Here is a 27,296-nt window from a genome sequence, read left to right as displayed (position 1 = left end):
ATATTAATTACCACGTTACTTTATTGTACTGCATCTTAATTTCTGCTTTGGCAACACCAGCGTCACAGCCGTCCTGCCAATAAAGTTTTTCCCCCATTTTTCTCGGCAGCAATGCGACATTCAAAACTAAGTTCGATCATTCAGTGTTTGAAAAACGGAGTCATTTTTTCCACCCACTACCACAAAGCGTTGGACTGCAGCGTAATACTGCAACGAAAATATAACAGCATGTAAAATCTCAGACATACCAAAATCCACCACCGCAAGTTTACAGACACCTTGTGAAACAACATGTACAGACTGATTTTACTTCCCTCCATCTACACATCATACCCATTTCCTTTATTCTCATTTAGGTCAACTTTAATTATGTACAGCGTTCATTTCTATTGCAGGTTTTACTAGAACCATTTGTAATCTATTTATGATCATGTTTTTGCTTATTAGGATCATACAAAATTTTATTAAATTGTATTAGTAATTGTTCAATTACATATCAAACTGGTTTCCACTTCCAGGCATGCACACACACACCTCAATCATAAATCAACTGTACTAGTTTCATATTGTTTTAAGTCTTCTTTTTTTTTACTTTAATGAACACCAACTGTATTTTTAAACGAAAGCACAACAAATGTTCCAGGGAAAGAGTGACAATTAGTTTGATGATCTTCTCCGGTAAATGTTTTCAAAGCCACATCAAATTCTATATAGATATACTCGTTCAACAAGTCTGTGTGTAGATCTGTCATGTTCGAAACAATATTTTGAACTTTGCAGTGGAATATCACCCACTTCAGTGTAATTATTGCAAACCACTTTACCAATTTAAGGCTTCGGAGTTCAATAGCAGTGTTAAGTAAATCCTATCATTTCAAAGTTCAAACTGGGCCAGTACATCATTAAAGTTTTTACACTAAAGTTTCCTGGTGTTAACTGCACTAAAAAGGCCCAAGTAGTGTTGTTTTACTAATTCTTTAGAATAAATGAAAGTTTTTCCTCAATGTTAAAATAAGTCACTGCATCTTATAAAAACAGGTTTTTGAAAACAAAGACGTAATTTTGTATATAACGTGGCAGATGAAGAAACAATTTAAATATGCATGTTTGTCATTTGCCATACTATACATCATTCTGTAACTCTACAGAGGGCTGAGAATACAGGCGACTGAAGAGGGGGGGGGTTGATGTGGGGATGGTATGTATCAAATGCCAGAGTAGGATGATGGATTGAGGGGGAAGAGAGGGGCGGGTAAGGTAACGATGAACATCGCTATTCAGATTTGTGGAACATCTTTGCAAGAATGCTTGCATTATACAGTATACATGTAGTACCATGCTAGCGCTGCTCGCCTTTTGTCCTAACCGTTAGTAGAGATGGAGATCAGTGCCATGAGTTCATTTAACTACCGCCAACAAAACATCACACGCTATATTAACCCCATTCTGCCCAGCTGTGCTCTTACACAAACACAACGCCTGTTGGGTAAAAACCAGCAAATGCGAAACGCCGATGGCGGAAAAAAAGAAAGAAAATAATTTGTTTGTACAGAAAACAAACAAAGTGAACAAAAACAGCAACACGGGATATATCATATTATTCATGCTTTTTTTCTCCATAGAGTAGGAGTGAGATGAGAAAAAGAAAGAAATTCACAGTTTTCAAACTACAATGCAAGGTTGTGTGTGTATGCAAGTGTTTATGTTTTGCGTGTCGTAACTGTACGGGAGTGTGAGCATGCACTCAGACTTGGGTGTGCATCTCAAATGGCACCCTATTCCCTGTAAAGTGCACTAACTAGGGCCCATTTGGCTCAAATCAAAAATAGTGCACTAATAGAGAATAGAGTGCCATTTGGGACGCACACTGGGATAGCCATTACGCAAATCATATCTGGGAGTGTTAAACCCCAGTAACCTAACTCATGTATCATCTTCCGATGGGCAGAATGGGGGTAACTACATTCTTTGTCAGACAAATGAATTTGCTTTGTTATTTATGTATAAGAGTCTCTTTTCTTTTTCAACGCTTGGTTAAATTCTTGGCTTGTTTGTTGACGTCGTCGTCGTCATTTGTATTTTTTTTCCTTTTAGAGAAATTAAGCCTGCTTTGAGTATGCTCGCTCTCCATCTATGGACTGAGAAGGGGGGCCGAGGCAGCTATGATGCAGGGAGGTCCGCGCTGGAAGGGGGGGACTGGAAGGGAGATTGGGTTGTTCAGACCGGGGGAGCTTTGCGCTTCAGTAGATACTGGTGAATGTCGTCGGCATCGCGCTTGAGCCAGGCGGCATTCAGGAGAATGTTCTCGCAGCACTGCTGCACCGTGCGCTCGGCCGCCGGCGCGTGGTGGCTCTCGAAGAAACTCTGGAAGATACAAATGGCCGCGTTTAGAATTAGAACGACAGAAGTTAGCTATACTTATTTTAGTTAACATTTAAGTTTCATTGAGCGAGACAACACTATTAAAAGCGGTATAAACCAATATGATGCTCACCTTCACTTCAGCAGCCATTTTGTCAATGGCAAATCCATCCACAGAGAGCTGTGAAGAGGGGTGAATATACAAGTGAGTTGGCTTAGGTCATTGGGCCACATGCAAAAGCTACCAGTCTTCCATAATACATTCCTCTTATAATATATACAGAATATACAGTGCATTCGGAAAATATTCAGACCCCTACATTTTTTCCACATTTTGTTACGTTACAGCCTTATTCTAAAATTGATTAAATGTTTTTTTCCCCCTCATCAATCTACACACAATACCCCATAATGACAAAGCAAAAACAGGTTTAGAAATGTTTACTTTGTTAAAGCACCTTTGGGCACGATTACATCCTCAAGTATTCTTAGGTATGACGCTACAAGCTTGGCACACCTGTATTTTGAGAGTTTCTCCTATTCTTCTCTGAAGATCCTCTCAAGCACTGTCAGGTTGGATGGGGAGCGTTACCGCACAGCTATTTTCAGGTCTCTCCAGAGATGTTCGATCGGGTTCAAGTCCGAGCTCTGGCTGGGCAACTGAAGGACATTCACACTTGTCCCGAAGCCACTCCTAGATTGTCTTGGCTGTGTGCTAAGGGTTGTTGTCCTGTTGGAAGGTGAACCTTCGCCCCAGTCTGAGGTCCTAAGTGCTCTGGAGCAGATTTTCATTAGGATCTCTCTGTACTTTGCTCCGTTCATCTTTGCCTCGATCCTGACTAGTCTCCTAGTCCCTGCCGCTGAAAAACATCCCCACAGTATAATGCTTCACCGTAGGGATGGTGCCAGGGTTCAATCTTGGTTTCATCAGACCCAAGAGTCTTGTTTCTCATGGTCAGAGTCCTTTAGGTGCCTTTTGGCAAACTCCAAGTGGTCTGTCATGTGGCTTTTACTGAGGATTGGCTTCCATCTGGCCACTCTACCATAAAGGCCTGATTGGTGGAGTGCTGCAGAGATGGTTGTCCTTCCCCAGATCTGTACCTCGACACAATCCTGTCGCTGAGCTCTACGGACAATTCCTTTGACCTCATGGCTTGGTTTTTGCTCTGATATACACCATCAACTGTGGGCCCTTATATAGACAGGTGTGTGCCTTTCCAAATCATGTTCAATCAATTGAACCACAGGTGGACTCCAATCCAGTTGTAGAAACATCTCAAGGATGATCAATGGAAACAGGATGCACCTGAGCTCAATTTTGAGTCTCATAGCAAAGGGTCTGAATACTTATGTTTAAGGTATTTCTGTTTGTTGTTTTTAATAAAAATGTGCAAACATTTCTAAAAACATTTTTCAGCTTTGTCATTATGGGGTATTGTGTGTAGATTGAGGATTTTTTATTTATTTAATCCATTTTAGAATAAGGCTGTAATGTAACAAAATGTGGAAAAAGTCAAGGGGTCTGGAAACTTTGGAAATGCACTGTATACAGTGCCCTCTGAGGAAAATATGGGAATAAGAACAGTTAAACGACAATGCTTCAGAGCGGAGCCTTTACCTTGATGAGCCGTGATATGAGGAAGCCGCCCTGGTAGCGGTTGTGAAGCTCCTCCCAGTTGTCTTTGACAAACTTCCAGGCGGCTTTCCTTCCATGCTTACTGCTTCCGGCCACGCCCCCGATTACTGACACGGTGTCCTGGGGACGCACGTCCTCCTGGGTAGGGGAGACAGAGGGGTTGGTTTTTGCCAATTGCCATGAATTCATCATGCTCATCTTATAGGTAAACTCGTATGACCAAAAGAACTAGGAGGGCTACATTTACGAAGCTAGTTAACACCAGTGTTAACAATTGCACCGGCTATTTTCAAGAATGAATACCATAAAAGCGAGAGCAAAAGAACACAAGGTGTAAATACTAATGTCTTGTATATTCTCCTGACAAAATAGCAGGAGCAAGCAGCACACTCCAGTTGCCAGGGCAGGAATGGTTGTGTGCACATACCGAGAGGGCAAAGGTGAGGACTTTCTGGATGAGATCAGGGGCAGAGATGGCACCCAGCACTCTCTCTATGCGGTTCTTCTCCTCCTGCATGTCAGCCTGCTTGTGAAGCTGAAGAGGATCGGAGAGATTAGAGAGCGATAACGTTAGAGAAAAATATTTATATTTTACCTTTGGTGTGACATTTATGGGACAAAATCAAATGATATCAATTCTCATCAGTTGACTGTGATTAAAGCTTTATCTGTCACAGATTATTGGTGAGGCTCTAACGAGAGTCTAGGACATGGAGCGAGCGGGTAATCAAGTTCTTCTGACTGAGGAAATGTAATTGAAATCATTCATGCTTACAATATATGACTCATGCTTATTGAGGAGACTGATCTCCAACCAGCTGGACTGGCTGGGGTGTATTGTCTAGGAACCAAACGTGACGAAACAGGGTGGGACTAATCTGAATTTATCCATTAAGAAATTCTTATTTTCGTTGCAAAACATTTTGCTACTGTGTGCACTAGTGAATACACCATTAGCTGGTGTGACTTACCTTCAGCATTGTGTCCAACGTGGCACTGTCGCCATGCTTCAGCACTGTTAAGTACACCTGGAGAGAAACAAAGACCATACACATGGGCATTCAATACAGTTTCATCACTTGATTTTACAATAATTGCATGTCTTTGTATCTACTTCAAAGACAAACTTCAAGTCATGATGGTACTAAATAACTATAATTAGCACTTAGAAATGATCTACAAATGAGAAGTCACTGTTTGAAAGTAGGATCAATAACATGATTGCAAGCCCATTGTTGAAATGTTGACCACAACTGAAATAAATGGACAGGTGAAAGCAGTACTGAAGACGCTTCACCTAGCCAACCAGAGGCCTAGGTGGAGACATTATCAAATTGCTGACCAATCAAATCCTTTAAACATTCATGATGGAAAGTCATCAAGAGCCTAGGGTTAGAGGGCAAAGGTTAGTTTGGAATGGGGCCTTTGTTTATGTAACTACATGTTAAGAACACGCGTGTTTCTCTGTGAATAAATGTGTGTGTGTGTGTGTGTGTGTGTGGCAGAACAGCTTACTGGGCTCCTGAGGTCTGCAGAGAGGATCTGCTTGCCTTCCACATGGTCTTTGAATCTCCGCCGGGCCTCCTCCAGCGTGGGCTTGTGTCCCGCCTTCCCCAGCTTCCCCAGAACCAGGCCCCTCAGCAGGGCATCCAGGTGACCTGAGAGAGGGGGAGAGGAGAGAATAGAAGAACAGGGGCCAGAGAACAGAAGGGGGGAAAAAAACACCAGTCAGTCTCAAACACGATAAAAACACAAACGCTTTGACACACTGAACTTCATCCAAAAGGACCGAATTGATCTACTGCTAGGCAATCCAGGAGCCAGTAAATCCATACATCACCAGCTCTGGGCTGATACCCCTACTACACAAAACACTTGCCTAATTCCAAACCTGACCCTTAGCCCCTAACCCCTAGGCACTTGAGCAGAACTGAAAGGATTGTATAGGTGTAAGCAATATAGCAGAAATAAATCCCACCAAGCCTATCACAAGTGCAAAGTAGACTGATTGCCATCTCTCTTACACCTATCCAACCCAATCAGAGCTACATCAAGTGACTTGGGGCTAAAAGCTGAGGATTGACTCGGAATGACTCGGCAGCTCAGTTCGTAACGCTTACCACCGGCCCCAGGGGGCTCACCTTCGCCCTGCTTGCATTCCCAGCCCAGCTTGAGGCCGATGGGAGTGAACAGGTCCCGGATGAACTCCTGGATCTCCTCGTGGAAGTCGGTGTGGGAGAGCAGGGAGGAGAGCACGCCCAGGTTGCAGCTCAGGTCGCTCCACACCGTGTAGTTGGGCTCGTTGACAAAGGCCTCCATCAGCTTCAGCACCTCCACCGTGCTGATCATGCCAGCGCGCGACTGAGGAAGACGAAGATGATTAATAGGATGAACATGGGGGACAAGAAGAGAAGTAATTGTGGGGTAGAAGGAGAATAGGAGGAAAATAAAGGAGAGGTAAAAGAGCAATGGAAAAGAAGGAATATGAAGAATGAGGGGAATAGGTAAGAGGAATATAAGAGGTAAGAGCAGGGGAAAAGTTGGTAAGAGTCACAGTATTGTGATGTTATCTACAGTGTTTGTAATTGAGCCCTGAATGAATGGGACAATAAAGCTTTTGAGGAATAGGATAAAGCAGGAAAACAAGCAGATTAGATTACACATTGTTTATCCAACATCTACAGTAAACATCTTCATAAGAGGCTTTGGTGAGAAAAAGGCCGAAGAATCAACGCTTAATTCACATGACATGTCTTAGCTGAAGAGCTTAATACTCATGGGCACAGAGGGAGAAAGGAGAAGTATCATTATCGAACAGTTACTTTTACATGGCCACAAAAACACACAATAACATGTACAGGTAACTGCCAAAATAACATAAACACTTGAGTAAATGAAGGGATACAAAGTATATCGAAAGCAGTTGCTTCCACACTGTAGTGATGCGCAGGTCGACTCAGAAGGCGCAGTCTCCGCGGGGCGGGTTTATCCGCGGGGCGGGTTTATCCGCGGGGCGGGTTTCGGCTCATGAAATATTGTGTAGATGAAGGGCAGGTGAGTGGCAGGTTGAATAAAGAGAAAATATATTAAAAAAAAAGAAATCCATAAATGTTTAATTCATATATCTATCTATAGGCTACATTGAGGTTTTTCTTTCTTTCTTTTTAGGCTAACTGTACACGCCCCAAATAGCATTTGGCGATTGGCACGTAGGCTTTTAGGAATGGACAGAAAAAGTGGATGTCGATCCACTGAGGAAAAAAGGACAATGTCTGAGTTTAATTAAATAAGAGAAATGCTTTGAAATGGAGTTGAAAATAAAGAGAAGGGAGGGCCAGAAAAGTAATGTTTGGGGCGCTATACATATTCGACAGTCACAAGACAGGGAACTTTAGCCTACCGTTCAGATGGATTAAATGGAAACTGAAATCTGGGCACCGACTGTAAGTCTACATCCTCTCACATAGCCTTAATATTAACTCCTGCAGAATTAAGCATTTCTTTCAGCAAAATTATACACCAAATGTACATTTTGAAATATATGGGGAAATATGATATCTTTCAGCATCTTGAGAGAATGCGAATGCAGTTAGGCTGTAGAGGTGCCATCTTAAAATCAGCATGATAAAAGCTGATCAGATTTCCTACCACATAAAATATGTGTCCAAGCCGAACTGAAATCTTATCAGAAACATGTTGGGTCGTATTTCACTGTTTTCTATTTCCTTACAACCTTTCAAAACGACGTCAGAGAGCTTGGGTCTACAAGGTTCCATCTGTAAAAAGATAATTCTGAGATAACTGGCTTTAAAGTTACAAACCTTCATTGGTTTAAATGGTGTACATTTTGATCCTGTATTCTTTTGAATTTAACATGAATTGGGGTATTTAGAGTACTATATAGGTAGAGACCATTGAACAAAACAAGTCAATAACTAGATTGAGACAAATGTAGATAGAACCTGATTAGGGCTGACTCCATTTAGTCGACAGGCTGTTGATCGACCAAGATTTTTTGTACTCGAGTAGTCGCACACAAACATACATATATTATTTTTATGGCCCACGTCTGATTCACGCCTCAGTGGACTAATCCATTGGAGGCCGCGGGGAGGGCACACCAGTATCACCAGTAGTACATTTACCGTTAATTCCCATAATTTCTAATTTACAATGTTTGTTAACGGTTATTTCTGTTAATGCATTCAATATATTATTATTACAGTCTTACCGTTCGCATTCTAGAAGCAGACACATTATTTGCAGAGCGCACAACCTAGGCTAAGTTAGGGTTTATTTCATTCCATTTACAAAATTTTGAGTAGGGACACGCACCCGATTACATATAGAATTAGGACTAGGCTACCTGGCCTGCTTGCAAATGTAGGCCTATAAATGTGTCCATTTGGGGATCTGATACCATTTCTGATTGTCTTAACTCGCCATCACTGTGGAGCTTCTCAAAGTATATTTTTCACCTCAAAACAGCAAGTAAACAAAGTCTGTTTCTACATCCATTGAGAAATACAATTCCTCAACGTAACCTATTTCGATAACCACTCAGCATGAAAGGGGAACGAAAGTAAAGTGCCGATCCAGTGGAAACGTCATAAAATATGCCTTCCTGATTACTTCTTATCCCTTGCGCAAACAGCCTACAGCCATGTCTGTCAGGAGCTCACTGGTGCAGGAAACTGAGGGCCCAGAATATTTTACACTGTTGCAAGCACCAGCCTCCGGCTAGACCAAGTTGATACAATGTTTCAACTTCCTTGCAGACAGGCAAAGCCAATGGGATTTATAGGATATTTATTTTTAATAAGGATCTTTTCTACCTGCAGGTTGCAATATCATTTTTTGGCTTCATGTAGGCAATTCTTACATATTGGCAATAGAAGTTACTTTTAGAATTGTATAATTTTCATTCATTTAGATTAAAATGTGCATATGAAAATCATAAGTGGCACCGAGATCAGTAGAAATGGTACGATAAATTGACACTCCAAGTGGAAAAGGTTGCTGACCGCTGGTGTAGCCTATTACCGGCAACTTCAGGAACTTCCTGAGTAAATTAAGCAATTAACATCATCATGATTAGGGTAATGTATAAAAATGCTGAGCAGAGAATTATTTTGGCTACCACAGCTATAGACAGGTTGGCTGACAACGTCGTGAAAACGATATACGTGCGTCGATGTGTCCGGAAGGCATGCGTTGTTATGATTCTGAACGGTCAGATAGCTAGCAACAATGACAAGAAGCTGCCATGTGGGGAATCCTAGGTGGTTCGTTTCAGCTAGTTGTATCTTGTTTTGAGGTGTTTTGACTGATGTCATGTCTATACAAATATGGCTGAAATTCACTAGCTATCTAACCAACAACAAGTGCTCATTGTGCAAATGTATGTTTTCTATTAAACATTTGGAGACTAAATATAGTTTACATGTCAGTCTAAACCAACCCCATCTGTTCTGCCCCATAGGAGCGCGCACGCGTCAATTTGGGTGTTACTTTAAAAAAAAGTAAAATGTAATTTTTTACCCAACACTTTTTTTTCTTAAAACTTGGTTAAGGGCTTTTAAGTAAGTATTTCACTGTAAGGTGAAATTGTACCTGTTGTATTTGGCGCATGTGACAAATAAAATGTGACACTACGTTGGGGTTGCCTTAACATTATGTTGTGTGGATTCCACATTTACAACATTGAGCAGCTAGAGTTTATTTTAGGGGAAGCTTTGACCCTGGGCTTCCTCAAAAAGTATCCGTTTATACACTAAAGGTTCTGTTTCTTTGCCACTGTAGCGCTAGACAGATGGGGCCTTGCTATATGAAAGTGGAAAGAACCTCAGGGTTTTGTGGCAGAAAGGAATTATTTTTTATGAATATGATTGTTACAGGAACTGACCCTTTCCCTGTTCATGACTGACTTTATATACAAGCACCAATACCATAAGCGTTAGCGTCAAGCTAAAGGGCATGTTGATGTAGTGTTGACAGTTGTGTCTCTCACCAGGGAGAAGAGGTCATTCTGCAGGCCCAGACGGTCCACAGGCAGCAGGGTGAGGTCTCTGATACCAGGCAGCAGGCTCTCCAACATGGCTGAGCTGTACTGGATCCTGTAGAAGCCCACTGTTCCTGGGTTGATCTATAGGGGGAGGAGGAGGACAGTTGAACAGCAGCCAAAGACCATAGCCTTGTTGCCAATCTGTTTTCTTCCACTCCTTTGTCGGTGTCATGCCAAACCATTTGCTGTTCCAAACTTGTTAGCTAAAGCGGAAATAAATCTGCCTAACAAGCAAGTGTGGAAGAAAGCCCTTATATGCTTGAGTGACCCCACCCAACAAATGAACAAAATAATGTTCTATTCTAGCCATAAAAAGTTCAGCTTAGCATTAAGGAAACAGGAAGAGATATTTTCTAACCCTTTGATCAACTCAGTACATGGATAATTCTCTGTTCTGAATGGCACACGCATAAGTAGTCAGTGGTTCCCAACCTTTTTCGGTGACTGTACCACCAACTGAATTTTGCCCCTGAAGTACCCCCTTGTGCATTTTACCAGTAAGCCTATGACCTCATGAGTCTTCACAAGTAACCCCTGTGGATAGGCCAAGTACCCCTAAGGGTTCTAGTACCCCTGATTGGGAACCACTGGCCTTGTGGATCCTCTTTAGCATTGCTAACTAGATAGGGACTAGCCAGGTTATGATCCCGCTCAAGCAACCACTAGTCCCAATCAAGTGGTTATTTTTGAATGGTTCTCAGTTCCCCGAACTTACTTTGATATTACTAATGATGTCCTTTCAGTTAACAGCAATTTCTATGGTCCATTCACAAATCCTGACCCTCTAGTGACCCCTTTCAACAGCCATCTGTGTGACCTTTTGACCCCTTTCAAAGACCTTCAAGGGTCATGGTTGGCTTAACCTCTCCTCGTCCCTTTTTGTCAGGTGATTGGTTTACTGAACTCTCAATGATCTCCCACCCGTTTGTTTAGTATTTACTGTCTCAGAATCATGAATGTTATGGCCCATTCACAAAAATGTATAATTCTCCAAGCAAGCAGACCTTCAAGGTCATGGCTCTTGAAGTGAGCATTTTTGTATCCATTTGATTCCATTTCACTTTTATTAGAGAGCTTTCTATTCCCCTAAACATGCAACTCTGTATAAGGGTTATAGTACACATTTTAAGGCCTTAGGGCTTGGTTTTCAACTCAATTCTATATTAGACAGATGTAATAGGTGGAATTTTGTTGTCCTCACCTTGACCCACTGGTCAGGGCTGACGTTGTTGATCGTGATGGTGGTCTCTGGGCTGTCCAGCAGCACCTTGAGCTTGGTACAGCCGGGGTCCTCACCCGTACAGATACTGATTGGTACCATCCAGTTAGGGCAGTCCTCACCTGGTGGATGATTGACACAAACAAGACCCAATGAGATGAAGCAAAGTAGGATATTTGTCTCACGTAGCTAATAAGTGACAAATAGGGAACAGCGATTTGTACCTGGCTTTTTTTTGTGTTGAGTTATTGGAAAATATAATCTTACCATTATGTGGTCCACTGGCACAGAATTTCTTCTGAGATATCTTGAGGATGCGGTCATCCCCTTGCTACAAAAATAAAAAGTATGTGATTATTTAATACACAAACAGCTACAACAGAGAGATCCCCCTCTCACAGGATAAACACAGAACATTCATATTGTCCAAAGACAATTTCCATTGTGGTCTATTTACCTGCTCCTGGTCCACTACGATTATAGGGAAGCCCATCTGCTTAGTCCAGGAGCTCATCACCAGGGCGATGGGTTTCCCGCTAGCCTGTTCCAGACAGTCCCATAGGTCCTCTGGGAAAGGTGGTGGGGAGAGAGGTGGTCACCAACCAATTACAATGCTCAAATAATTATCTTGTTATAATGGACCAGACAAGCCATTATAAATTCATGAGATTTATAGGAGACTTGACAGCGTTACCTGTCGCTGCATTTTTATGTTGGAACTTCAACAGATAGGAATGCATTCCTTTCCTAAAATCCTAGAGACAGAACAAACAAAATAGGTTTACAAAGGAAGCTAGAAAATCAAGAAAAACATCTGAGATTAAAATATACAAATAGTTAACAGAGACAGTTGTTCACGCAATACCCTTTTAGCTAGTATATGAAAGAGAGCTTGACTAATTAGTGGACAACATGGCAGTGTGCCTGGGCAGCAGCTCCTCACCTCGTCTCCTATGTAGTTGTGCAGCATACGGATCACAGATGCTCCTTTGCTGTAGGATATGGCATCAAAGATTTCATCCACCTCCGACGGGTGGCCCACGTTCACCTACAGTCCAGGGGGTCAGTCAGTTGATGCTTTCAAACGCAGTACGAGGGTCACTTTCATCTGATAGAGATACCTCACGTACACTCACATCTATTGAAAAACTTCGGTCCAGAACATATGGTATATATATATTATCTTACGAATTTAAAGCCACACACCTCGATGGGATGACTGTTGTCCAACGCATCCAGGTCCAGAGCGCGGGTGTAGTCGGCAGACACAAACTGTGTCCAGATGTCGTAGTCAGGGAAGCAGTGGTCCACACAGAGGTACTCGATCCATGATGCGAAGCCCTCGTTAAGCCACAGATGGGTCCACCATTCCTACAAGGCAAGGGGGGGGGATCATATTGACTAAAACCAATTCAGGACAATGCAATTGAAGAAAGTTGTTCATATAATTTAATCTTCAATCATGTAATATCTTTCATGATCATGTCCTTCGGTCATTGACCAGCAGAGTGCTTTCTGTTTCTACATAAGCAGTAAGGAGAGCAGCGGTTGTTTACCATGGTGACCAGGTTTCCGAACCACTGGTGAGCTAGCTCGTGTCCCACCACCAGGGCCACCCACTGCCGTGAGGACGAGCACGAGTTCTTCGGGTCAATCAGCAGCGCCGTCTCCCTGGGAAAACGAGGTCACACAGCGAGGTCAACTTAAAGAAAAACAAGCGCAAAAGCGACTCATTTCACACTCCCCCTAGTGGTAGCATGCATTAACACAAAAACATTCAAAAAAAAAAATTATATGCAATTTAAATCGCATACATTTCCCACTAGTGGTAATCAAATAATCTGTGTGGAATAACATGATTGGCAGGCTAACTGTGCATCCTCTCATTAGTTGCAAATTTAGCAACATTACTTTAGATTTACCTGTAGGTAACAAGGCCCCAGTTTTCCATGGCACCTGGAGGGGGCAGCACCAAGCGTGTTAGATCTTGACTATAAATCCTATTTTTTGTCACAACATAATAATTTAAATACAGTCATTTGAATTGTACTTACCAGCAGCAAAGTCAGCGATAGCTATTAGATCAATTTTAGGCAATGGGTAAGGAACATTGAAGTAGTCGTTGTAGAAAGGTAAGGTCTTTACAGCAACCTGTGAGAAAAGTAGATGGAAATTAGATCTCTTTTTTCCTATTTTACACTTGACGCCAATAGATAGTTGCTGCTAGCACAACAGTCATTCATCAATATGTGATACATGACTAGTGTTAGGTACTGGTCTAACCAGTATCCAAGTTTAAAAAGGGGTAAAAACAACTCACCTCTAGTGCAAATTTCCCTTGTTCCGCCTTTCCGGTAGGCGTGTAGACGCGTACGGTCACGCCGTCCGACGATTGGCCTTCTACAAAGTCGTATTCGCCGATGACGAACGCTACAAGGTACGTGGACATGATGGGGGTGGTGGCGAACTTCACTTCCAAAAGGCTGTCATCTTCTGGATGTGGCTTTCGATCGATGACATTCTGTGTCATTGAGGACAAGGGCATATTGGTATGGACAGAAAATGTAATCAGAAAGTCCTATCAGAGTCAGCAATGCTTTTGAAGAATGAGCTCATAGCCTTTAACAGTCCACAGGGCAGACATCTTGGAAAAACATACTAATTCAGTTACATTTTGAATGCCAGCAGACTTATACTCTTGTAGCTAGATGGGGGGGATGCAGTGACCCAAAAAGACCGTTTTATGTTACATAAGCCAATGTTAGCAGAGCGCAAACAACAGAGTGGCGAAATGTGACTCAAGCTGTTTGGGGTCTTGCTTCCCCAGGCGGAAGAGTTAGAGTGTGACACGTACCATATTTGACAAGGCTACTCGGTCCTTGGGAACTATCAGAGAGATGTCAAAGGTAGCTTTGATAGCTGGCTCGTCCCAACAGGGGAAGGCCCGGCGAGCGTCCGTGGCCTGAGGAGAGAAGAGAGAACACCATGGGAGGTTAGGCGAGATAGTTTCAAAACGTTTCACAGCGTGTTATGTCAGGCCAACATCCTGGAGTGTGTCAGAGGGCTGCTTTATAATATAAAGCTACTCCAAGGACCTCTAGTGAAAGATGAAAATAAACAACATTCCGTATATAGCAGCTGGGCATGTCGTTCCCCTCCCCACATTTTTTTTCTAAAGTTAAGAGATTACAATGTTGCATTATCAAGAATCTCCAACAATGGTTGCTAAAACATTCTATAGCCAGGGTGTGACAACCCTCAAACACTGTGGTCAAATGGCAGTCACATTCCTTTACACTACTGCAACATGGGTTAAGCAAATCAACTCTGCTGTAGATAGAAACTGTACTCATTACTGTAGCAGAAGTGTCGCAGGACAGGAGGAGCGCCTAGTTACTGTACCTCGAACTGTGTGACAGCAGCATAGCGGATTTCTCCTGCAGGAGTTGCATATTTACTTCTGTAGAAACCTTTCATTTTGTCATTCAGCTCCCCAACAAAGTCAATCTTCAAAGTACCAGATCCTGGGAAACAGGTGCAAAAACCAACGTGTGTTTATTCAGCCTTTACTACAATAAGAGGTTTGTTTTTTTTGTCAACTACAAACAAAAAAGACATGGCATGGTGTCAAACACCAGGAAGAATAGTGAATGGCAGAGAGTGGAGGGTTTATTATAAACCTAAAAAGTCCTGGAGCCAGTCTGGTTAACGGCGAGGCCTTTGACTTACCTTTCTGTAGAGCACTAGGGAATGACAGAGTTACTTTCTCGTCCTCATTTTGATAGTTGAATCCTGTAGCGTTAATTTCTAAAGAGAAGGAAAAAAAATGCAAGGCTAATATTCGCTGCCATAACATAATAATGAAAAGAATATACAAATGTGCCTAACAAGCTTGAAAACGCAGGTCTAATCAGGAAAAAGAGGAAATGCACTGAAACAAAAAATATATATAATAGTTTGTCTATATTTAAGAGAAATATGAAAAGACAATTGACAGAATCTCACCCTCACCTTCCCCTCCCTCTGGTACAAAGGATGCTGTGATGATGTCGATGTCAGCACAGTTCATCACAATCTGATTAGTGGCCAGGTTAACCTGGAAAAATGACAGAAACACAACTACTAAGTAAAAATCGGGGACTAGCATAACCTTGTATAAATCCCCGGGATGACATAAATACGCCATATTTTCTATTAGTGTAAAAAAAAAAGTTTGGCAGTCATTCTAGAGTCCCTCAACGATAATACTCCCTCGATATAATACTTCTAAACTACGATATTTGTTTTTCTGCCATAAGCAAATCCACCATTAAGGGTAAATCTAATCTGAACTGTGTCAGATAGCAGCGATAGGGATCAAACAACTTACTGTAGGCCAAGCAGGCTTAACCTACAGTGTCACCGTGAAGAAATGGTGGCTTGACAGGGAGAGCAGAAAGGGAGTGAAAGATGGTTTGGAGAGAGGGAAAGATAGAGACGGCCTATAGGGCTTCTGACTAGAATGCAATGTGATAGCGGCTCATGTGACGGTCGACCGTCCGACTTATTGAGGGCGGAACCCAGCGGCACACTCAGACGCGGCTTTCTGAGAAAGTAGACTAGTCCCATTTATTGACGGTTGGGTGCTGCCGTTGTTTATTTTGATACTCGGGGAGCTGGGAGGTTGTAACCAAGAAGGCAGGGCTGTAATTATAGAGTGCGCTAGGTGATGGCACGGTGCCACGTCGCTATGTGTCTCGTTGGCTATTGTGCCGTTATCTGACAACTTTTAAATCATGGGCTGGCATTGACTTTAACTTGGCTAATGAAATTATAGAATGTGCATGCAAACAACAGCCACGCAACTGACCACACACAGCCGATGTATTGCAGTTAAAAATGCCATACTTGACAACTGTATTTGTCACTTAAATGCATAGAGTAGCCTAATCCTTTCATATAGCCTAATTTCCTTGGCAAATGCAGTTCACCAACTACGTAAAACAATGTGCCATCCCCCTATGGATAGGCTACCAAACATAGATCAGCGGCACATAGATAACCCATACCGTAATCTTTTAGATTTAGACAATGTTTGTGTGGAAAGTACTAAAATAGTTTCGCCTGGCGTTTTAAGTGTCATTGAAACACAGCCAGTGTTATGTCCCCATGATGACTAGTAACTTGTGTTCCTAGCCTGTGTTCTGAGATGAAGATGGTGTATGCAAATACCTGAGAGGAATCTATGCACCGTATTTGTCACCAAATATGACACCCATTAGAAACTAATCAAATGAAGCAAGCAAGTCTGTCATACACATGTGTTGTAGTATTAGGGATGGGCATTTGACAGTTCCAGTACTCGTATTGGAAAAAAAACAAAATCATACTCAAGTATTACAGAAAACAAATACTAATTGCCCCATACGGACAGTGTACAAAACATTAAGAACACATTCCTAATATTGAGTTAAACCCCCTCCCTTTTGCCCTCAGAACAGCCCCAATTCTTCAGGGAATGGACTCTACAAGGTGTCAAAAGAGTTCCACAGGGATGCTGGCCCACCTTGACCCCAATGCTTTCTACAGTTGTGTCAAGTTGTCTGGATGTCCTTTGGGTGGTGGGCCATCCTTGATTCACACGGGAAATGGTTGAGCGCGAAAAACCCAGCAGTTTTGCAGGTCGACACAAACCGGTGCGCCTGGCACCTACTACTATACCCCGTGCAAAAGGCACTTAAATATGTTATCTTGCCTATTCACAATCTGAATGGCGCACATATGCACAATCCATGCCTCAAGGCTTAAAAATCGTTCTTCAACCTGTCTCTTCCCCTTCATCTTCTGCACTGATTGAAGTGGATTTAACAAGTGACATCAATAAGGAATAATAGCTTTCGCCTGGTCAGTCTAGGTCTAGGTGAACCCAGCGGAAAATAGGCTGGAGACAATTATTCCCAAACTGCTGCTCGTTGTTGGAACACATTTTCCTACTTCAAACAGTCCATTTATAATTTGTGATAAAACTGTCATCATTTGGCAAGGAATGTAGTTTGTGTATCCATCAGCGAGATAACGTTTTTATAGGCATTTATTTCTGTAGGCCTAACGGGAGCTTGTGATGCACACTCAGCAAGCCTGTGTAGGGAGCAGTCAGAAGGCAATTGAGTAAATGAGACATGGAGGAGATAGGGAATTTAGGGGTCAAACGGAGGGGGGTTTGGCTTGGTTTCTTTTTTGTTGTGCCCCGCAAGTCAAAGAATAGTTGCCTTTAAGACAAAATGTAAATTGTCTGTACGGGTAGCCAAGGCACATTACACCAAATAGTTTTACAGTATAACAAAATAAATAAAAGTAATCTCTGGTTAAAGATCGAGCTTTGACGTCCGTTTGAGATCTCATGCCCATCCGTATGTAGTAATTGGTTTACACCATCAACATACCGACAGGCAATGGGAAGTACGCAAGGTTGCACACCATTTTTCCAATCACTGACAGATAAGGAATCATTTATCTAAATTTCTGAAAGTGTCGTGCATTATCATCAAACAAGATCAGTTCTGAATGTTATACATCATGGGTGTTGAATGTCTAGTGTTTTGTCATTTAAATGGTCTGCTAGCAACACGCTTGCAAAATAGGTTAACACAGAGACCGAAGCTGGGAGGTCCTCTCTAGTAGGAAGACATTTACTAGCTATGATTTAGCAAACATCAGCTCAGTTAGCACTAGCGCGCATGCTAACTGGATGCGCTGACATGCAACTAACGTTAGCATTGAAGCTAAATCAACATCTTAGCATTGACGTTGATCATACTATACATTAATTTCAAGTGAGAAGTATGTAGTAGTGACTATTAGCCAGTAAACGATTTGCAAAAATTACAGCGAGCTAACGTTAATGTGCCTAGCTATCTAACTAGTATTAGCAGTTAACTAGCGAATGACGGTTCATCTAGGTAGGTAGCTAGCTAGTTACTCTGGACAGTACCATTCAGGCCAATATTTTCTACATTGAATACATATATGTTCAACCTAGCTAAAGTGAGCTAGGCTAGTTATTTGCCACTACTATCATGGGTTAGTAGATAACGTTAGTTTGTGGTTCGCTAGCTGGCAAGTTAGCTAGCTAGTTAGCATTTTGCCGTTCGCCATTTGAACGTTGTACAATAGGCAAAATAGATTACATAACCATGCACCAAGTACGATACAAATTGTCTTTCAATTACTTCACCTACCTCCACAATCGCCTCTAGTTTGCCCTCGAAAGTGAAGTCGATGAGGTCGGGCTTCAAGCACAACCCGTAGTTGACAGGGTAGACGTCAGTGGGCAACCTTACGAAGGGCCTCCTTTCAGGCATGGTGTCTGTATTTTGTCTGGTGGCGATTGCGAAGACGGTGCTGCTGTGTATTACTCGGAATTGGATAGTTCTGAAGTTCTGCAAAATGGGCTTCGACAACAAAACTGGATCTTGGGGAATGACTCGTTTTACGAATGACAGCGAAACCCGACGGCCGAGAACCAGCAACATAAAATCCTTAGCTAGAAATGTTACCAGCTAGGGTCCTCCCCTCTCACTTCAAATCCACCGTAACAACGTGTGTAGGAGCGCAGTATGACGAGGGAATGGTGTCATCGCGTTGAAGCGGAGGAACGCTGGAACAAGGGGGTGTGTTCAATATGTTTGGTTTTGAATTAGTTTGTCAATTGCAGTAACCTTTTTTTCTCCAAAAATATAGCTATGTTATGTAAAATATTTGACATAAATCATAATTGACAATGACATGCTTTCTGTTTGTGGCATTCCTTATTAGTAGTAGTAGAAATAACAATCATGCATGAAGTCATCTGCACTCTGAAAATAAGTAAGAATTTGCATCAACAACAGGTTGTTTACCTTTTTATGTTGTGAAAGTTTTGATGGTTTGTCTATGTTGTTGCCTAGTAATGAGTGGGTGTAAATCACCTATGGAAACCAGTAGTCAGAGGGCTTAGCTACTCACATGACTCATGTAGGTCATTGCAGACATCTCTCTAGCAATTATATTTTGTTTGCTTAAGAATCATCCTGCCAATAAGACGTGCACAGCCACTGAAGGTGTTCGAAGTAGCTGCTGCTTCAAATCTTCAGATCATGTCATGAAAAAGCAACGAATTTACGATAAAATTCCACCATCTAAACCCATGTAACTCTTTATTATCTGTGTCCAACGGCTAAGTAACTGCTGCTGTAGCCTGCATCCATAAAAAAACAATTTATGCTTGATCCAAAAATGTGGTCGGAGGCGTATGGATGGTGTGATGCAATTGCGAAGTCTCCAGAGGCAAGCAGTGGCCAAATTGAGCTCCGTACTGCACTGTGCGCCTCAAATTTTGTAACAATGAGTAGGGCTCCATATAGCTCCGCATTGACATGATTAGTTGATGGTAGGTGCGGGTATGAGGTCCTGTATAAATACAAACTCACTTCCTTGACAACTTTTTCAGAGCAGCTCTGAGATGCTTAGGGAAGCGCAAAAACTATGAATGCACTGACTTCTGCAGAGGCCATATCAAAGGCGCTACATGGTCATTCTGACGTCTGCATTGGCAGTGCAGCACTTACGGTCAGCCTCTGCAGAAGTCAGCGCATTCATACTTGTGCTTTGCGGAGCAGCGCTGAGCTGTTGTGAAGGAAATTGTCAAGGAAGTGAGTTTGTGTTTATACAGGACCGCCCGCCCTCACCTACCCTCAACCAATCATGTCAATGTAGAGCAAAATGGTGCCCTCCGCATTGTTACAACAGTTAAGCATTTGGCCACGCCTTGTGGATATATCTTTCATTTTTTGTCTTCTGATCTATACATCTTTGATCTATAAACCAACAATAGCTGAAAGCAGATTCTCATGATAAAAAAAAACCTAAACAAGTAATAGTTTATTCTAAAATGCAGAGCAAGGCAGAATAGCCAAAGTGACCCCCAAAACGTTGCAAGAAGAATCGTAACAATACGCAGCACAGCGCCGATATATTGTTCTTGAACACACCTCAAACTGAGTCTGACAGCAAATATGGCGATGTCCATGAGGAGGGCATTACTGCCTCTCTATCGGATGAGATTCAGCAATTTGAAGGTATTATTTGTGAGAATATTGATTACATTAGCTATAAATTACACATCATTCATTGAAATGTTGACTGCTAAGCCCCAGAAAATGCCACCGAAAAAAGCTGTAGATTTATAATCAGCAGTAGCTAGCTAGCTAAGTTAGCTAACCTAGCTAAACCCAGCAAGCAGATCTTTTTGGAAGGCAACTCTTGCTAAAACAGTCAATTTTTCAACTGACTAAGTTTTAAACCAGTTAAGCTACCCGCTAGTCTATACTCATTAATCAATCACCGTAGCCAACCTAAAACGCATGTAACTTAATAAGATGTCAACATTACATTTTATAACACTGTTTTCTTCAGTCTCTTTGACTAGCATCATCTGATTTTTGTATTTATTTCCAAAACCAAGTTCTTTGTTAAACTAAATGCATAAACGAAAATGTTTTCGAATGCACCATCATATTATGATATTAACCATACAATTAATAACCAATTGATAATGGTGTGCAATTCTCTTATCTCCATGAATTGCAAACCACATGAACAAATTGTGCTATAACCTTTATGCATAGACTGGTACTCCATGATTTCTTATCTAATCCACCTGCTTTTCCCTCATGCAGAATGCAGAGTCTTCGCTGGAGGTACGGTATCCCCTGCCCTTTGTTGTCCCGGTAAGGACCAAGAAGCGCTACTTCATTCCCCCAGCAGTGGGGATAAAAGGGAAGGCAGCAGCGTCGGCAGACCAGGAGGCCAAAGCCAGAGCGGCAGGTGTTGTCCTGAGGCAGGAGTACATGGAGAGAGCCATCAACATCGCCTGCACTGGTACAGACCTGTTTATGTGCTTTCATACAAGTTCAAACCTTCAGTTTGTTGTGCATAGAATCAAAGTTAAGAGGGTTGCCACTGTTACAATGAAGCAAATAATATACATAGTCACAATAACCAATATCTCTCTCCTTTCCACTACCACAGCGGGAGTGTTTGATCCGTATATCCCCCCAGAAGGTGATGCTCGTCTCTCCAGTCTGTCCAAAGAGGGTCTGAGACAGCGCACAGAGCAGATCAAACAGGGTGCTGCCTCCCAGCTAGCGTGAGACAGTCTTCCTGTGTCACACTCTAACATTGACCGCCACCCCATTGTTTATCTTTTTGTAGGATATTGAGCGATTGTTCCTTATCTTTCACACACACACTCAAATACTCCCAGCTAGCAAAGACTGTCTGTCGTGTACTCCTTAGATATTCTTACTCTCTGTTAGTATTAGACTTAGAATGAGTACCTATTTGTCTCTTATATTGCATTAACGTCTTTGGCATTGAAACAAACCCGGTCACACTTTAAACAAACTTTTATAAAGGCTTTATAGTCCATTCATGAAAGCCTAATAAAGGGTTTATGAAGGCTTAAAAGTTGTAGTTCGTTTAAAGTGGGAACACAAACCTTCTCTCCACTGCAGGATACGCAAGATCAAAGAGCATGACGCTGAGTTCACCACAAAGGCGTTCCCAGTGAAAGCTCAGGAGATCTTCGTTGACGCGCACAACGCTCTCACACAGTAAGAGATACACTCACTCTCATATGACCCAAATCAACTGCTCCCTATCCTGCTTACACTCTTGGCTACCAGGCAAAGATGATCTGTGAAAGGGGTGGGTGGTGTCCCCAGTTAATCCAGTGAGGCATTTCTAATGGAAGTGAGATAGTGAGTCACTGTGCTCATGATGGAAATATTGCTTTCGCTGATATAGCTTGCTGTGAAAGTCTGTTTAGGCTAATCTTGTTTGTAAATCTGAACTACCTGATTTGGATTAGTTTTTCTGCTTGCTCATTAAGAAAATGCAACAGTAACTTGAAACAGTCTAACCAGGTCTTGTCTTGAAGTCGCCTAGGCTAGCTAGTGCTAGCCAACTTCTTTCGCCAATTAGCTTCAGGGGATTAGTGTGTGACCGTGGCGAAGTTGGTTTGACATTGCATAGCCTATCTCTGGGGCTAGTTGGTGACCGTCAATAAATTATACAATGTAAATGGGACAATATTTTCATTTTGACCGTCTTTTAGTTGTCTCAATAAATGCTTTCAATATTTGTATATCAATTTCTACAATTTATAGTTTGTCATTGAAATAAGGTGCTATTGACATTTAAAATATTGTCCCATGTACATTGCATTCAGAAAGTATTCAAACCCCTTGACTTTTTCCGCATTTTGTTACGTTACAGCCTTATTCTAAAATTGATTTATATACTTTTTTTAATCATCAATCTACACACAATACCCCATAACGACAAAGCGAAAACATAAAAAGCAGAAATACCTTATTCAGACTCTTTGCTATGAGACTCGAAATTGAGCTCCGGTGCATCCTGTTTCCATTGATCATCCTTGAGATGTTTCTACAACTTGATTGGAGTCCACCTGTGGTAAATTCAATTGATTGGACATGGTTTGGAAAGGCACACACCTGTCTATATAAGGTCCCACAGTGGACAGTGTATATCGGAGCAAAAACCAAGCCATGAGGTCGAAGGAATAGTCCGTAGAGCTCCGAGACCGGATTGTGTTGAGGCACAGACCTGGGAAGGGTACCAAAATATGTGTGCAGCATTGAAGGTCCCCAAGAACACAGTGGCCTCCATCATTCTTAAATGGAAGAAGTTTGGAACCACCAAGACTATTCCTAGAGCTGGCCGCCTGGCCAAACTGAGTAATCGGGGGAGAAGGGCCTTGGTCAGGGGGGTGACCAAGAACCCGATGGTCACTCTGACAGAGCTCCAGAGTTCCTCTTTGGAGCTGGGAGAACCTTCCAGAAGGACAACCATCTCTGCAGCACTCCACCAATCAGGCCTTTATGGTAGAGTGGCCAGACGGAAGCCAATCCTCAGTAAAAGGCACATGACAGCCCGCTTGGAGTTTGCCAAAAGTCACCTAAAGGACTCTCAGACCATGAGAAACAAGGACTCTCAGGTCTGATAAAACCAAGATTGAACTCATTGGCACAAGCGTCACGTCTGGAGGAACCCTGGCACCATCCCTACGGTGAAGCGTGGTGGCAGCATGCTGTGGATGTTTTTCAGCGGCAGGGACTGGGAGACAAGTCAAGATTGAGGGAAAGATGAATGGAGGAAAGTACAGAGATCCTTGATGAAAACCTTCTCCAGAGCGCTCAGGACCTCAGACTAGGGCGAAGGTTAACCTTCCAAAAGGACAACAACCCTAAGCACACAGCCAAGACAGTTCAGGAGTGGCTTCGGGACAAGTCTCTGAATGTCCTCCAGTGACCCAGCCAGAGCCTGGACTTGAACCTGATCCAACATCTCTGGAGAAACCTGAAAATAGCTGTGCAGCGACGCTCCCGATCCAACCTGACAGAGCTTGAGAGGATCTGCAGAGAAGAATGGGGAAAAACTCCCCAAGAAGACTCAAGGCTGTAATCACTGCCAAAGGTGCTTCATCATAGTACTGAGTAAAAGGTCTGAATACTTATGTGAATGTGATATTTCAGATTTTTATTTTGAATACATCTGCAAAAATGTCTAAACCTGTTTTTGCTTTGTCATTATGGGGTATTGTGTGTAGATTGAGGGGGAAAAAATGCATTTAATCAATTTTAGAATAAGGCTGTAACGTAACAATGTGGATAAAGTCAAGGGGTCTGAATACTTTCCAAATGCACTGTACAGTGTGTATTTAACCGATGGTCCCTAACTAGCCCCATAGGTATATCAAATGTCAAACCAAATTGACCATGGGCATTAAAATCTGGTCGTGTGCAGCTGCGCTCCAAATTGATGATTACTTGGGTGCTGCCAGCTTTTGGCATGTGGGCAGGTTTGAAGTAAACACAACCCAAGGAAAACTGTTACAGTCCCATTCATTCCATGACATACCATTTTTTGCTATCTCGCAAATCTCCGTTTTGGTCGAGACTTACTTTATGACCAAAATGATCCTGTTTACACTTTGTAGTAAATTTTGACACCAGAATAAATGTTTTTGGCTCATCGATGCCACAGGTCACTATCAAAACAAGAAGTTGCTTTTTAGGGGCAGTCGCTCTTTTAAGTGTATTACCCTTCTTCTGTCTGTGTGTTTTTCAGGTTTAACAAGGAGAAACTTCACTCCCTTGTGACAGAAAGATGTTACCCTGTAAGTTATCCTTTCTTCAGGCAGTTGTCACCACCAGTACACTTGCTTTAACTGTTACTATTTGTACAATACACAGGCTATTTATTTCACCATGTATATTTATCCTCAGTTCTATTTGCACTGATACAATCCCAGTGTTATCATGATGTCATGAAAATTGCTGCTGCTGCAAATAGTGTGTGTGTGGTTGCACTTTAGGGTTGGGCGGTATATAGATTGTTATACCGTTTCTGTACCATGTTGGGGTATGCGGTGTTACCAGAAGTGCACACACGGGGCTCTGTTTTTAAATGCTCAAAACAATTTAGGCAACAGGGCTCTTGATCCAGGAGGGAGTTGAATATCTCTGCTGTAAGCAAGAAGCCTGATCTTGATGACATCTAGCCAGTTAGCAAACCAAATGCATAGCTGCAGCCCTGGCTTGGATATCATTTCTTTGACATTTCTTAGTTATAAGTAGTGGGCTAGCACATACTGACCTGACATGGTCTCTATCGCCCAAGCCTATTGTACTTACTTTTACGGTACAGAATTAACCAGGGATTTTACTAAGAAATAGTCTGATCAAATGTTAATTATACTTGTAACCTATGTTTTTAACCTATAAGTTACTTGTTGTGTTTTGTCTTTGGGATGTTCTTTTAGCTTAGATGGCATTCGCTCACTGTCTGTCCATCCTGTGCAGGAGATGGTGAGGGGGAACCGCTACAAGACGCTGCGGTGGCATTTCGTGGAGTCCCTGGAGCCGCCCAAGGTGGTGCACGCCCGCTGCCCAGACATGGTCAGCAAAGGCAACATTTATGGGCAGGTTACGGTGCGCATGCACTCCAGACAGGTGAGACAGACAGTCGCAAACACACGGTCTGTCACTCCGAAAATGGTTGTCGTCATTTTGGAATTCTGTCACGACGAGCCATTAAACAAGTATATGTTACCGGAATTAACATCATTCCTAAATTGTTAACTTGTGTGTTCTGGTGGTTAGACCCTGGCTGTCTACGACCGCTTCGGCAGACTGATGATGGGGAGTGAAGAGGAGCCCAGGGATGTGCTGGAGTACCTGGTTCTGGAGAGGCACCTCGTCAACCCATACAGCATGTGGAGGTTACATGGCAAGATAGTACCAGCCTGGGCCCCAGTGAAGGAACCCATCGTCAAGGTGACCTTTCATAGGAGTCTATAGCAAGTTTACTGATTTTAAAGGGGCACGTCACAAATGAATGAGGTTAAAAAGTGGTGTTGTGCCCCTTTAACACTGTTTACCAAAGGGTTGATTAGAAAATGATTAGATGACTAATGAAATTCCTGAATACATTTTCAGTTCATTACCTGAATGGATTTTAAATTATTTTTTTATGTACTGAATCTCTGTTATTTACCATATGTGTTTTGTCTCAGACAGTTTTAGAACTGGTCTTAGATTTCTCAGTAACTTGTATGGTACACAAAAGCTAATATGAGAGCCCATTTGTCTGTGGTTGTAATTTCTGCTCACTGGCTTTTATTTCCTCTGTTTCAGACTGTTATGATCCCTGGCCCGGAGCTCAAGCCAGGCGAGGAATTTGAAGGGCTCAACTATGAAGTGCCCAAGCCTAAGGCTGTGCAGTGGCACAAATAGACCACAGTTGGGAGCTGTAATTCTGGGCCAACACATACGTTCTAATTTTTTTAAGAAACCATGAAGCTACATTTAGTTTTTCTATAAAAATACCCTGTTTGTTACACCTTACACTTGTATATATAAAACACTTAAAATAATCCATATTGTCCAGATCTGTAGAGATTGTATGGTTTATTTCAAAGGTGAATATATTACATGTTAATTTAAAGAATACAAAAATAAAATGTCCCATCTCTTTTTTCATACCTTTTGGATTTCAGTGACTGTACAGTTATATCAGAATAATCTGTACTTTTCATCGGCAATACATACAAAAATAACTGAAATCAACAGAAATAATTTTCACCATGATGGTATTTGATTCTATTTAACAAAAAGACATAGCACACCCATTCAAAAAACACATTACATGCATCAAAAAAACACTCACAAAACGAAGTTGGTCCATTGCGGATAACAGGAGGCAACGCATGAAGATATCACCACTGCACAACATTTTAATTTTCACTGAATGAGGAGATGTGGCAAATATGGATGGATACATTTGGTAAATGAAGCATGGAAATGGTGAATAAGTCAATGACAAGGGCCTTATGTACAGTTTTAGCGGGACTATACTGAGGTGCAGTTGTTTTAGGGCAACTGTTTCCAAGTTGAGTTGTATGCTTAAAAAAAAGAATGTGAAAAAAGGTTTGGTCGTGCATCCTCAAAGTGCAGATATAACTTTTTTTAAATATGTATTTATTATTCTGCTAATAAAATTGCTATTGTAAATTATTCAAAAGAACAGATAGCTAAGTCAGTGTTGAATTAGTACGATTTAAATTCTCTGTTAAAGTTAGATGTATTATATTATTAATATTAGCACTGTGTCTGTGGGGACATGATTATGTTGTTCTACATTACTGACATTAAATTTGATGTCCTTGTAGCCACGACTGTGTAATTGACACGATTAATTGACACAGATTAATATTACAGCTGGAAAGCTGTCCTTAAATTGTTTGGAATGTGTTTATAGCAGGCAACAAAAGGACATGCATCACCACCATTGTAATCAGTGATTTCCAAACTGCTGGATGTGCTTCCAGGTTAACCTGAAGGAGCATTGGTCTAGTGTAGATTATATCCCTGTGTGTCTATAAGGAGTTATCACCAGCTTTGTAAGGCTCA

General features: G+C 41.9%; 2 protein-coding genes across 5 annotated transcripts; one reads left to right on the top strand and one right to left on the bottom strand.

Moving 5' to 3' along the window:
* Positions 1–443: 443 nt before the first annotated feature.
* Positions 444–18,863, bottom strand: npepps (aminopeptidase puromycin sensitive). 4 transcript variants are annotated; one of them, XM_029739526.1, is made up of 23 exons: positions 18,498–18,863; positions 15,286–15,376; positions 15,010–15,087; positions 14,683–14,804; positions 14,135–14,242; positions 13,601–13,801; positions 13,335–13,431; positions 13,203–13,236; positions 12,837–12,951; positions 12,487–12,651; positions 12,224–12,328; positions 11,975–12,035; positions 11,738–11,847; positions 11,548–11,611; positions 11,263–11,402; positions 10,008–10,142; positions 6,118–6,358; positions 5,513–5,655; positions 4,969–5,025; positions 4,425–4,532; positions 3,980–4,135; positions 2,495–2,542; positions 444–2,364 (listed from the first exon to the last, which is right to left on the bottom strand). In XM_029739526.1, the coding sequence occupies exons 1-23, from the start codon at positions 18,789–18,791 to the stop codon at positions 2,218–2,220; spliced, it is 2,820 nt and encodes a 939-aa protein (XP_029595386.1). In that variant the 5' UTR covers positions 18,792–18,863; the 3' UTR covers positions 444–2,217. The 4 variants fall into 4 exon arrangements, with proteins under 4 accessions (XP_029595386.1, XP_029595388.1, XP_029595387.1 ...); XM_029739528.1 differs by having other exon boundaries at positions 6,139–6,358; XM_029739527.1 differs by having other exon boundaries at positions 15,292–15,376.
* A 1,231-nt stretch (positions 18,864–20,094) lies between these two features.
* mrpl45 (mitochondrial ribosomal protein L45) lies at positions 20,095–26,799 on the top strand. The gene is made up of 8 exons (XM_029738527.1): positions 20,095–20,375; positions 20,976–21,177; positions 21,328–21,445; positions 21,813–21,911; positions 24,454–24,502; positions 25,188–25,337; positions 25,488–25,661; positions 26,022–26,799. The coding sequence occupies exons 1-8, from the start codon at positions 20,313–20,315 to the stop codon at positions 26,118–26,120; spliced, it is 954 nt and encodes a 317-aa protein (XP_029594387.1). The 5' UTR covers positions 20,095–20,312; the 3' UTR covers positions 26,121–26,799.
* Positions 26,800–27,296: the final 497 nt, after the last annotated feature.

The sequence above is a fragment of the Salmo trutta genome, chromosome 38, assembly GCF_901001165.1.
Source record: "Salmo trutta chromosome 38, fSalTru1.1, whole genome shotgun sequence".
Taxonomy (NCBI): domain Eukaryota; kingdom Metazoa; phylum Chordata; class Actinopteri; order Salmoniformes; family Salmonidae; genus Salmo; species Salmo trutta.
Note: the sequence above shows the minus strand (reverse complement) of the source record. Positions and strands in the feature narration are given on the sequence as shown.